The sequence below is a fragment of the Pseudochaenichthys georgianus genome, chromosome 8 (genome assembly GCF_902827115.2).
Source record: "Pseudochaenichthys georgianus chromosome 8, fPseGeo1.2, whole genome shotgun sequence".
Classification (NCBI taxonomy): domain Eukaryota; kingdom Metazoa; phylum Chordata; class Actinopteri; order Perciformes; family Channichthyidae; genus Pseudochaenichthys; species Pseudochaenichthys georgianus.
Window position 1 is genome coordinate 30,710,950 of NC_047510.2, and position 13,097 is coordinate 30,724,046.

The window sequence follows — 13,097 nt, forward strand, 5'->3', positions numbered from 1 at the left end:
CATTTGCGTGTCGGCACCACGCAAACAACCCCAATGTAAAGTGAATGAGGCTCCTTTGTCGTGGTGCACACACGCATTTCTACAACGTGCATTGTGTGTAATGCAACTGTTATTTTTATTAAATTAGTTAGTTTTTAAGGAAGGCCAGAGCTTCAGCTGTGTCAAATAGATTGTTCCCTTCAGTTAACGTTATTTAAAAGATAATGATCATGTCCCCTGTATTGTATTACGAGCGTCCATTCCCATTGGATAACGGAGAATTTTACACCCGGAAGTAAGTAGCCTATTCCCCTTACTGTCGATTGATTTTACAGTGATATCTGCACTACTCATCGACTAAAAAACACCAAATTGTCCTTGTTAATTACACAACATTGATTGGTTTGAATTGTGTGCAATGCTTTTGTATTTTCCCCCTTCGATTCGGAGAAACAAATATATTTTCGGAGTTTTTGGACGGCAGAAGACACTACACTACCCAGAATCCTCAGCTATCGTTTGGGACTACACCATGTGCTTAGCTTGACAAACCCCGTGATCAGTCCTCAACCTCTGTGATTGGATGCGCGACGTTTACACAGAGCGTCCAAAAGGACTTTGAAATGGAATGAAACCCATCGACGGCACACTATTCAAAACAGGAATCGAACGTGTCCTACCCCCCCTCCTCCCCCCTTAGGTCACAGGCTCCTCCAACAGTGCTACGCAATAAAACAGATGCACAGAAAAAATAGTGAAATAATGCAATAAGAGTCTACAAGTGATTGGAATATGATATATTAGATAAATAATTTCTAAGTAGCAGCCAGATGAATGTTATTTCTAAATTCAGGTGTTTAATAGTCTTCTGGCCTGTGGGATGAAGCTGTCTCTGTGTCTGGTGGTTTTAGTCCGGATGCTGTGGTACCGCCTGCCAGACTGCAGCAGACAGAACCGTTTGTGGCTGGGGTGATGGTGGTCTTTTATAATCCTGAGGGCTTTTTTTAAGGTTAACCTGGTATTTTTAATCCACTACATTTATTTTAGTTACTTTACAGATTTGGATTAATGATGTGAAATATAAACAACCCTTAAATCAGACTTTAGTTACACCTGAATGAAATTCAGTGAAGGTGATTGTCAAGTGCCAACAATCAGGCGAGATATTTGATAGTTGGTTGCTTGAGAAGACTAAATATTTATCTGCAGATCCGTTTAAAGCATATTCATTACTCGTTATTCTCTAATAGTTCATTAAAGACTGTATATAATTGCTATTTTGCACATCCCTTTCAAGATTTCAAGATTTTCTAAGGTTTATTGACATATCATATACACAACAGTGTAGTTATGCAATGAATGAACAACTTGGGTCACAGGTTCATCAACAGTGCATTACAAGACATCTATCAATGTGTGTATACTTCCACCATTACACTGTCATATTCTGCACATTTCTTTAATTAAAGCCTTATTAGTTAGCACATCCTCCTATCAGGCACTAAACTGTTTTACTCTAGATATCATTTGAGTATCTTCTTGATATTTTCTATTCTATATTTATATAATTGACCTTCTACTTTCCCACTATTTTGTATGTACTCTTAATATTTGAATGTTTTCATAAAATATAACACATTCAAAAGTGCGTTACAAAAATGAAAGACATTAAGAAAAAGGCATTTTAAACAGTCATTAAAAAGCAACACAATCTTCCTGCATTGCAATTACTCTAAACGTGTAATAACGTGCTTTAACCAGTAGGTGGTTTGGGTTAAAAGCATAGGTTAAAAGGCTGTCAAGTTTACAGTGTTAACAAAATAAAATATACTGCTGTTTCCGGTTTAGTTTACGACGAATATTATTTTGTTATTGTTTTGATATTTGTAACACAAAAGCGATGGAAAAACCCCAACAGCAACACAGAAAAGATGGTCTTAACATGACCCAGTCGTCTAGTAGTTAATAAAAAACAATAATATCAAAACAAAATATTACTACTAACTTTATTGTGAAATTAAAACAGAACGGTAAAAGAATAGTTTCCGGTGTATTCTGATGCCCGATCTCTGTAGATAAATAAAGAACTAAGACAGATGTGTAATATTTAATGCAGCCAAACCATTTATTACAATGCATTCATGTGATGACTATCAAAGAGTAAAGCAAGCACTGCTGAATAAAGTATGATTTTCTCTTTTACGAAACGTTTTTTTTCATATGGAATGCAGTTGGAGGTCAACCAATCAAAGAACTTGAGGACTGATCACGGGGTTCATGGTGTAGTCCCAAACGATAGCTGAGGATTCTGGGTAGTGTAGTGTCTTCTGCCGTCCAAAAACTCCGAAAAAATATTTGTTTCTCCGAATCGAAGGGGGAAAATAGAAAAGCATTGCACACAATTCAAACCAATCAATGTTGTGTAATTAAAAAGGACAATTTGGTGTTTTTTAGTCGATGAGTAGTGCAGATATCACTGTAAAATCAATCGACAGTAAGGAGAATAGGCTACTTACTTCCGGGTGTAAAATTCTCCGTTATCCAATGGGAATGGACGCTCGTAATACAAGACATGATCATTATCTTTTAAATAACGTTAACTAAAGGGAACAATCTATTTGACACAGCTGAAGCTCTGGCCTTCCTTAAAAACAAACTAATTTAATAAAATTAACAGTTGCATTACACACAATGCACGTTGTAGAAATGCGTGTGTGCACCACGACAAAGGAGCCTCATTCACTTTACATTGGGGTTGTTTGCGTGGTGCCGACACGCAAATGTAACAAAGTTCGTGACTCCACCACGCATTGTGGTGTTAAGGAGTCGTGGTGGAGTCACGCATTCTGGTGAGATCAGGTTGGAAATATAGCCACATTTCCCTCAATATTTAGACATTTAATAGGCCTACATGTCATATTCTTAATGTCCCTGTTAAACTATGATATTCATGCACTGCTTAACAGTAGGACACTAAAACCAGTTTAACTCTTACTCAGCATCCAATAAAAGTGTTAGCTTAACAAGATTTAGTTCTACAGGTTAGCTGGTTTAAGCTAACCTGTTTAGCTAACCGGTGGAATTAAAACACAAGCTATAAACATTTTTCAAAACTATAATGACATCAGCATCAACTATACTTGTGTTTTTGGCTGATAACCAAATGTTAGCATGCTTACACTCAACTTTAAAGTGAACATGGTAATCACTACACCTGCTAAAAAAGTGGCATGTTAGCTTTGTCATTGTGAGCATGTTAGCATGCTGACATTAGCCACAAGCTAAACGCAATGTGGATCCAGTAAAGCCTTACAGGATATTGAGCTTGGTAAACTCTGGCCTTTACTTACAGGAATTGAACATACTTTGAGAAATTCACATTGGTTTCTCATACAGCATCTCTGTATAGAACGTGTATTCCAACACAGTCTCACGCCATTTCGTGTTATAGTCACGAAATTAATAGTAGGCCTAGTACTACTGCAGTTCATTAACACCTAATCTATATTAACACGTCTAATAGATCTAATTCAGAAACTTGTGCACATAATTATTATCTTGAGTCAAACCATTACTAGGACCTGTGTAGCTTTTCATCGGTCATTATACCCATTTATCTTCAATTCTGGTATACTTAAAAAACAAATTGTGCAGAAAACCTTGAAAAAGTATCACTGCACCCGCCTGAGGTATGCCTTGACCTATGACACAAATGGAGGAGTCTCCACCGCCCTTCACCCCCCCCTATCACCTTTGAGGATACTCTTCCTTTACCGCCCAGCTCTCTCTACTCTCCGTTCACCCTTTCACCCTCGCCCACCCTCCTGGAGTTCGACCACATGAAGGAGATACAGAGGGTTGGCACCAAGTCCTTCCTGGAGATCAATGACCGCATGAAGGCGATATGCAGGGTTGGCAGCATGTCCTTTACCCCCGCCCCTCAACGAGGCCCACCACAATCGCCGAAGCAGAGACGCGCACCAATCATCACTTCATCACTGTGCCTACGTAAACCACCTCCCCCCCTTCAAGACAGCATCTGCGGTCTCCGAAGCCTGATAAGAATGTGTGTGTACTAAACGCAGCAAACTCTAACTGATATGTGCTGGGTCCAGGCTCAAGGGCGTATGGCACTCTCAACTCTTTCCAGGACAAGCCGGGGCCCTGCCTGCCAGTAGCTTTGCCGATATCTGTGTTGATAGGTAATAGATTGAGAGCGGTGAATCAGCTTAGAAACAGGAAGTGCTCAAACGTTTGTGTGAGTTTACCACATTTAGCAGTGATTCCATGTCAGCCACAGCTTGTTACAAAAAATCTGACTGATAGTGTATTTAACAAACTTAAACTAGCTTTATTAAATGTCAGGTCTTTGGCAGGAAAAACATTTTTAATCAATGATTTTATCACTGAGCACAATCTCTATTTTATGTTTTTAACGGAAACTTGGATTGAACAAAATAACAGTGCAGCTGTTCTTATCGAATCAACACCTCCCAACTTCAGTTTTATGAGTCAGGAAAGAATGCATAAGAAAGGAGGTGGAGTTGCTATTTTGTTCAATGATTTGAACATTTCCATCAGATTAATGATAAAAACCTAGAGGACATTATTCAACTTCTGAAATCCTCCTCCTGCTGCCTTGATATTATTCCAACAGGATTTTTCAAAGATGTTTTTCGTTGCATGGCCTCAGATCTATTTCCTATAGTAAACAAATCTCTTCACTCAGGTATTTTTCCACAGGCCCTGAAAACGGCAGTCATTAAACCGCTCTTAAAAAAGAATAATCTAGATCAGGGGTGTCAAACTCAAGGCCCGGGGGCCAAATCTGGCCCGCGACTTCATTGCATGTGGCCCGCAAGAGCTTGCAAAGAATATAATATGTATATTATACGGTTACATGACACTTTACAGAAGCAGGTTGCCCATAAACTACATGTCCCACAATGCATCTCGTTTTGTGACATGCGCACTGAAGAGACTTGCAATTATTTGCCCTGGACTTCTGCTTTCAGACGTAGTTAATTACTAAGTTATTATCCTATCCGATAATAATCAAATTCAGAGGCAATAATGTAAAATAATACATTATATATTTATATATGTATATTTATATAGTTACAACCGGCCCTTTGAGTGCAACCGTAATGTTAATGTGGCCCGCGATGAAATTGAGTTTGACACCCCTGATCTAGATGCTGCAGTAATGAACATCTACAGGCCCATATCAAACCTTCCATTTCTATGTAAAATCATTGAAAAAGTAGTTTTTCAACAGTTGAGTAATTTCTCGCATTTAAATAACTGTTTTGATGTGTTCCAGTCAGGCTTTCGTCCAAACCACAGCACTGAGACTGCTCTTGTAAAGGTCTTCAATGACATCCACTTAAACATAGACAGTGGCAGAACTTCAGTGTTAGTATTATTAGATCTCAGTGCTGCGTTTGACACTGTTGACCACAGCATATTACTAGACCGACTGGAAAACTGGGTGGGACTTTCAGCAACATTTCTAAATTGGTTTGAATCCTACTTAAAGGACAGAAACAACTTTGTTTCAATAGGTAAATACACATCTGAGTTAACAAATATGACATGTGGGGTTCCTCAAGGCTCCATCTTGGGGCCTCTTCTCTTTAACATCTACATGCTACCACTGGCTCAGATAATGAAAAACTACAAATTAAGTTACCATAGCTATGCGGATGACACAAACATTTACATAACCATTTCCCCAGGAGACTATGCTCCAATTCAAACAGAGTAAGTGCATTGAACAAATCATTGACTGGATGTGTCAGAACTTTCTCCAATTAAACAAAGATAAAACTGAGGTAATGGTTTTTAGAGCCAAGGACGAACGTATAAAAGTGCAATGTTCAAAACAACAGATAAAGCCAGAAATCTAGGTGTAGTCATGGACTCTGACCTGAGTTTCAACAGTCACATTAAAACAGTTACTAAATCAGCCCACTATCACCTAAAGAATATATCTAGGATTAAAAGACTAATGTCACAGCAGGATTTGGAAAAACGTGTCCATGCTTTTATCTTCAGTAGACTGGACTACTGCAATGGTGTCTTCACAGGTCTCACAAAAAAATCCATTAGAAAGCTGCAGCTGATTCAGAACGCCGCTGCTCGAGTCCTCACTAACACTAAGAAAGTGGATCACATCACTCCTGTTCTGAAGTCTTTACACTGGCTTCCTGTGTGTCAAAGAATAGATTTCAAAATACTGCTGCTGGTTTATAAAGCATTGAATGGTTTAGGCCCAAAATACATTTCTGACCTCCTGCTAAATGATGAACCATCCAGATCTCTCAGGTCTTCAGGGACTGGTCAGCTTTCTGTCCCCAGAGTCAGAACTAAACATGGAGTAGCAGCGTTCAGTTATTATGCTCCAAATATCTGGAACAAACTCCCAGAAACCTGCAGGTCCGCTGCAACTCTTACTACTTTTAAATCCAGGCTGAAGACTTTTATTTTTGCGGCTGCTTTTAATTGATATATTCATATCTTAAACTGCACTGTAACTTTGATTATCTTTGCTTTTAAATTAGTGTTTCTAGATTGCCTTGCCTTGCCTTGCCTTGCCTAGCCTTGCCTTGCCTTGCAGTATGTTAGCTTTGCCATTGTGAGCATGTTAGCATGCTGACATGCTAAGCTAAAAGCAATGTGAAACCACCAGTAAAACCTCACAGGATATTGAACTTAGTCAGCTCTGGCCTTTACTTACAGGAATTGAACATACTTTGATGTGCCTTCTCCACTATATGAGTCTTAAATAGAAAAATCAGATTTAATCTTTTTAATTTAGCAATATTTATCTAAAACGCCTCCCTAAAATGATTAGACTGATGTTTTTAAAACATTTTTATTATGAGTGTGCCCTCCCTTGTTTCTGTTCTCACCTTCTAACCCAACCCTCCCCCTGTCATTGTGGTCTGTGGATTGAGACTGTTTTCTTGCTGCTATCCGAGCACAAACATCTCTTTGGCCTTCTCAGCAGCTTCTCGCCTCAAACACAGCGGACTTTGACCTTCAGGCAAGAGATGCAAGCCCTTCTTCTTCTTGCACCTTGTCTGCATACTACCCTTCCCTCGTCTCTCCTGTTACCGCTGCATGCTGATGCTGACACTTAAGTATGTGCAGGAACTAGTGGGGGAGGCATCTGATCACCCTCTGGCCCACTGTAGGCCTGAAACCCACTCACAACCAGGTGTGTGTTGACTGCTGGGTTCAAACATAATGTGTTGCAACAGTTTGTGTTAAAGGTGTGTATGTATGCATTGTGGTTTGTTGGCACTATAAGTACAGCTCGGATGAGTGTTGCACAATGGCCCTTCATTGAACTTTAAGACTGAGATTATCACTTGTAGATACTAAGACATTGATCTTATATTCCGTGTTACACACTGCACTCCCATATTGGCATTTGACTCAAAAACACTGGGTGAAAATATATTCTTAAAACTGTTTATCTTTTTCGCCATCCTGTTTCCTTCTCTCTCTGTTGGCAAAATTACTTTTTTCTATATTATCATTTGATTGACATTCATTTGCATGAATATTTGTTGAAAATGCCTAAGCAGCACGCATTAGTATGTAGGCCATGGAAGGATAAAAAACTAGAGGACATATTCCGCCTATTTTCAGGTTCATATCAGTATGTAGTGTCTCTACTGGGACATGTCTCCATGCTTTAATGCTCAAAGAGCTCTTTATTGTTCTCATACTGCAGCACCTCTTTTCACCCTCTGTCTGAAACCAGAGCCCAGTCTGCTCTGATTGGTTAGCTGGGCGGCTCTGTTGTGATTGGTCAACTGATTAGAGACGTCCCGCCCCTTAGCCTATCAAGTACAATGTGTTCGAGCTCTAGCCAATAGAAGCTCCAGTATTACTTAGTGATGTCACTATGTTGTTGAAGTAAACAAAGGATTCCAATAAAGGCATTTCAGGCAGGAGGCATTAAAACAAGCATAACACTCTGTATTTACCGACTTATTCCCAACATTTTGATGGAATATTAAGTCAAACATTCCCCAAATTCCATACTAGTAGCTACATTATCATTTGGAAACATTTAAAAAATAAACAAGTGCAAACTAAAATTGTGTTTTAGCAAAATAGTGTGGAGCAAAATACTAGGACCTACACAATATTAATCAGAGGAAGAAACCATGTTGCGCATATCAGTATCATGAAGAAACAGAAATTAAATGTTTGGTGAACTTTGAGTAAACATCTGCTGCTTTAACTCTAACCTCCTTTCTTTCTCTCTATAGACCCACATCTGTTGTTACATGTGTCTGCAGTGGTTGCGGCTATAAGAGCAGCGGTTTTCCTGCTGTGCAACGTGTGTGTGTGTGTTTGGTATCTTAATTAACCCCATATGGAAATGAAAATGAAATGAAAACTTTATTACAGACTCAGGGTCCAGATAAAAGACAAGACATTACATATAATAAATTACATACACAGCGTAAAAAGAATTCATAGTTTAAGAATAATTTAAATCAGTGTCCTACAAAGAGACAACTATACCAATGTCTCCACAGCTGCGATTGGTAGCGTGTAGCACTAAACCTTATGTTCGATAAGGCCAAGAGGATTTCATTATCAGAGTCATTAAGCCGGCAAATACATTTATACATAAGGTTTCTTAAAACAGCTGGTAGAGTATTGACTTCTGCAGCCACAAACATTTCACTTGACTAGACCTCGAGGTCTCGTCAGCAATATTCTCATGGCATCATTATAAGCTACTTGAAGTTTCCGTAAACTTGCTTTTCTGTAGTTTGACCACAGATGTGCTGAAATAGAGCGGTGTGCAATATGCTCTGAACAGAGACGTCTCCACTCCATCTGCACACGCACCAAACCTACGCAGGAGAATCTTTGCTTGTGCACACATCATGCGGCATTGCCTATAAATATCTTCATCATCTTTCATTTGTTCTGTAATAAAGTGTCCAAGATATTTTAACTTATTACAGACACTAAGATTAATATCAGACAATTTAAAATCAGGACATTTAAGACATTTATCTTCTTTGGTTCTAAAGATCATGACAGCACTCTTGCTGGCGTTGTATTTGATGTCATGCTCCACACCATACACAGAACAAACAGAAGACCAGCGCTAGATGGGCTCAGCACAACAAGATAATCTGCATACATAATATGGTTCACTAGAGTACTACCAATCATGCATCCAGTATTACAGGCTCTCAGTCGCTTGGACAGATCATCAATATAAAGGTTAAAAAGAACTGGGGACATCATTCCACCTTGTCTGACACCATTGCTAACCCCAAATGGGGCTGAGACCCTATTGCCCCATTTGACTTGCATAGTCTGGTGGCCATACCAGTAGACCAGAACTCTCACAATGTATTTGGGCACCCCTCTTTGACTCAGTTTAACAAATAACTTCCTATGATTAACACGATCAAAGGCTTTAGAAGCATCAATGAAACACATAAGAACTGAGGAGTTATTACCTCTATATTTGTTGACAATTTCCTTCAAGGCGTATATACACAAGTCAGTGCCATGTTTAGCCTTAAAGCCAAACTGGTTATCTGTTGAGTTAATAAAGTCATCTAATCTGTCCAGCAGAATTCTTTCTAGGACTTTTGACAGTATGCTGGCTAACGCTATGGGCCTATGGTTATCTAGGCTTCCCACTTTACCGGCTTTGTCCTTAATAACTGGCACCAACAGAACAGACAACATTGAGTCTGGTAACAAGCCATGACTCATAAAGGCAGTAAAGCAGATAGAAAGAAGAGGAGCTATCTTTACACTGGCATATTTAAGATGTTCAGCAGAAATATGATCTACACCACTGGCTTTGTTGTCCGACAGCTTGTTTATAGCTTGGCACACCTCATGTGGCATTATCACCATTGACTCATTGTTATCAATATCATCTACCCTATACAGTTCACTTTGGACACAGTTGAATAAGGTACTATAATGCTGTCGCCATAACTCCACAATGTTGTCTGTTCCGGATGTCCCGTCAACAGTGCATGGTAGAGATATTTTGCATTAATAGCCCTCACTTCTTTCCAAAAATCCATAACATTGTTACTTAGCAGCTTCTTAGCCATGGAATCGGCCCTCAGGGCTTGCTCATTTTTACAGATGAAGCGGATAGCATACTTGTATCTTGCATTAGTAAGCTTCTTGTACTCAAATACAGACCCTTGTCTGGGTCTGCCTGCCATAGCCCATGATTTGGTGGCTTCACAGGCTTCAGCATGATACTCAGCTACATACCTATTCCAGCCAGGCCTGATGTTATGAGTCTTATTGTTACTTTTGTAGTAAGGCTTCATACAGAGCACTTACTATATCACTGTACATGGAGCAGATATCACTCCTATGCTTTGCATCCTTACAGTTAACATCACTACACATCATTGCATCTCTAGGTAGATGAATATTAGTTAAGGATGTATCCGTCTGAGCATAATAGGATGTAATGTCTTCCTTTGTGAGGGTTGACCAGTCTGTTTGAGCACTATTTACATTTCTGGTTAGCCCAGGTAGATGTTCGACATTTATTGACATAGCAACAGGTATATGATCAGTCGTTGCTGTCCCATACAGAATGCTCATACACTCAAGTGAAGCATGAGCATCAGCTGTACGAATACAATGATCAAGCCATGACGTAGTATGCCAGGCCTCGCTAAGGTATAACTATCTGCAGGCAAAAGCACCTTGCTTGACAATATAAAATTATCGTGACAGAACTGAGCCATGTGCTTGGCAAATAATGAGTTCCTGTCTGAGATATCTGCATTCATATCCCCAATGACATACACACAGAAGAAGTATTGCTTTGAATAAAGGAATTAATGAAAGCAAGCCTATTTAGATATTCATCCTCATTCTGATGACATTCATAGGGTGTATACACATTTAGAATAAATTCCTTGTCATTGTGAGTAAACTGTATTGCAATGCACCAGTCGGCACAAAGCCTAACCACATTTATTGATGAATCAAGGTTCTTATTCCACAGGATAGCCACACCCCCTGATATCCTTCCTCTGACTATTCCCATGCCAAAGTCAGTAGTAGACTCCCCAGCCCCATGGAAATTATCATTGAAAGAGTTCAGTTTTTCCAAGTCTTGCTTCGCTAAAAATGTCTCTTGCATACATAGTATGTCACAGTTCTCCAGAAGGTGGTCAACTACAATGCGGCGAGCTTTATCCCCTGTGCTCTGGCCCATACGAAGGCCACGACAGTTGTACGACAAGACCCGAATAGTCATTTAGCGAGACAAGTGAGTGCCCATAGCACCAGCAGGCACACTCATTCCCCCCGCAGTAGGTGCAGTGTTTGAGCCGATAACTCCCGCTCTGCGCGGCTCATAATATCGCCGGACAAATGCCCCTTCTGGCCAGATCTCCGGATTGTACATTTCGCTGACCTCATTGCATTCAGCAGATACTTTAAATGAACCGTATCTACCGTGTATAGTGCCAATTTTTTGGCAACAGGCAACCTCACGGCCAAGTTTTTCTTTAAGATACACAGAGAAAGTTTCAGCATCTAGGTCTGGTGAGAACTTGGTCTTGATCACTTTGATGTTGCCCGCAGCTCCCGTGCCAACAATAGGCAGGTTACCGGATTTATTTTTCCGCTCGGGAGCAACAGTGCGCAATCTTGGTTTATCAGCAGCCTTCTCTGAGGCATGACGTCGGCCTTTTTTCACAACATGACTCCACTTTGGAGAGCCTGGCAACAACGTTGATCCACTGGGACTATCCAGTGTTGTAGCCCTCTCCACATTCAGAGCAGAGGCCCCCGCCGCAGCCCTCACTCCGAAGCCCAAGTTTGAGGCTCCTGCCTGTGCTGCCCCCAGGGCTGTGCCGTCCAGGCGGGCCCCGTCCACCGCCGCCGCATCTGAGCCATCAAGGCCCCGTGTCAGGTCAGTGGAGCGCTCTTGTGCACACACGCGGCGATCGATCTCCACTGTGATAGCACGAAGATCTTCGCTTACATCAGCCTGTAGCTGCATTGCGTGCTTCATAGAGCAGACCGCAGAGCACAGCTGCTCCATTCTCCCAAGTAGGCTTGAGACATCTATGTTAGTAAATGTCACTGGCGGCAGTTCATCCAAGTAATAAGAAACACTTGTTCATTACTTTAAGTTTAAGGCAACTTTGTATATTGTTGATGTCTTTCTTTTCCCCTTTATGGGAAACGTTCCGCTGTGTAGTTGGGCAAAGATCAAACAATACTTTCTTCGAGGATTCTATCCACTCAGAATCAAACGTGTTTGCAGCCAACAGGACGATCTCATCCTGGCTTAATGTCTTAATTTTTACAGCAAGGAAGTTAAGAAGCTCATCCTCCACAATAACTTTACCGTCAACCGTAGTGTAGATCTCAGGTTTTACCCGAGACCGGCTGAGAGTCCGGCTAAAGACAGGAGACCGGCTGAGAGTCCGGCTAAAGACAGGAGACCGGCTGAGAGTCCGGCTAAAGACAGGAGACCGGCTGAGAGTCCGGCTAAAGACAGGAGACCGGCTGAGAGTCCGGCTAAAGACAGGAGACCGGCTGAGAGTCCGGCTAAAGACAGGAGACCGGCTGAGAGTCCGGCTAAAGACAGGAGACCGGCTGAGAGTCCGGCTAAAGACAGGAGACCGGCTGAGAGTCCGGCTAAAGACAGGAGACCGGCTGAGAGTCCGGCTAAAGACAGGAGACCGGCTGAGAGTCCGGCTAAAGACAGGAGACCGGCTGAGAGTCCGGCTAAAGACAGGAGACCGGCTGAGAGTCCGGCTAAAGACAGGAGACCGGCTGAGAGTCCGGCTAAAGACAGGAGACTGGCTGAGAGTCCAGCTAAAGACAGGAGACCGGCTGAGAGTCCGGCTAAAGACAGGAGCAACCGATCTTCGTGGTGCAGTGTCCGCCATGTTGCGTATCATCAAGAAACAGAAATTAAATGTTTGGTGAACTTTGAGTAAACATCTGCTGCTTTAACTCTAACCTCCTTTCTTTCTCTCTATAGATACATCTGTAGTATAAATACATGTGTCTGCAGTGGTTGCGGCTATAAGAGCAGCGGTTTTCCTGCTGTGCAACTTTTG

At 41.1% G+C, this 13,097-nt stretch overlaps 1 protein-coding gene across 1 annotated transcript; it reads left to right on the forward strand.

The window, feature by feature from the left end:
* Nucleotides 1-12,092: 12,092 nt before the first annotated feature.
* On the forward strand, nt 12,093-12,974 carry LOC139434226 (serum response factor-binding protein 1-like). The gene is made up of 2 exons (XM_071203904.1): nt 12,093-12,127; nt 12,338-12,974. The coding sequence occupies exons 1-2, from the start codon at nt 12,093-12,095 to the stop codon at nt 12,972-12,974; spliced, it is 672 nt and encodes a 223-aa protein (XP_071060005.1).
* The last annotated feature ends 123 nt before the right edge of the window (nt 12,975-13,097 follow it).

Bases quoted from the DNA above. Each gene is read 5' to 3' on its own strand.
- LOC139434226 (XM_071203904.1), top strand. From the start codon at position 12,093: ATGTTAGTAAATGTCACTGGCGGCAGTTCATCCAA. The intron at 12,128-12,337 runs GTAATAAGAAAC...TAATTTTTACAG, and splicing joins ACTGGCGGCAGTTCATCCAA to CAAGGAAGTTAAGAAGCTCA.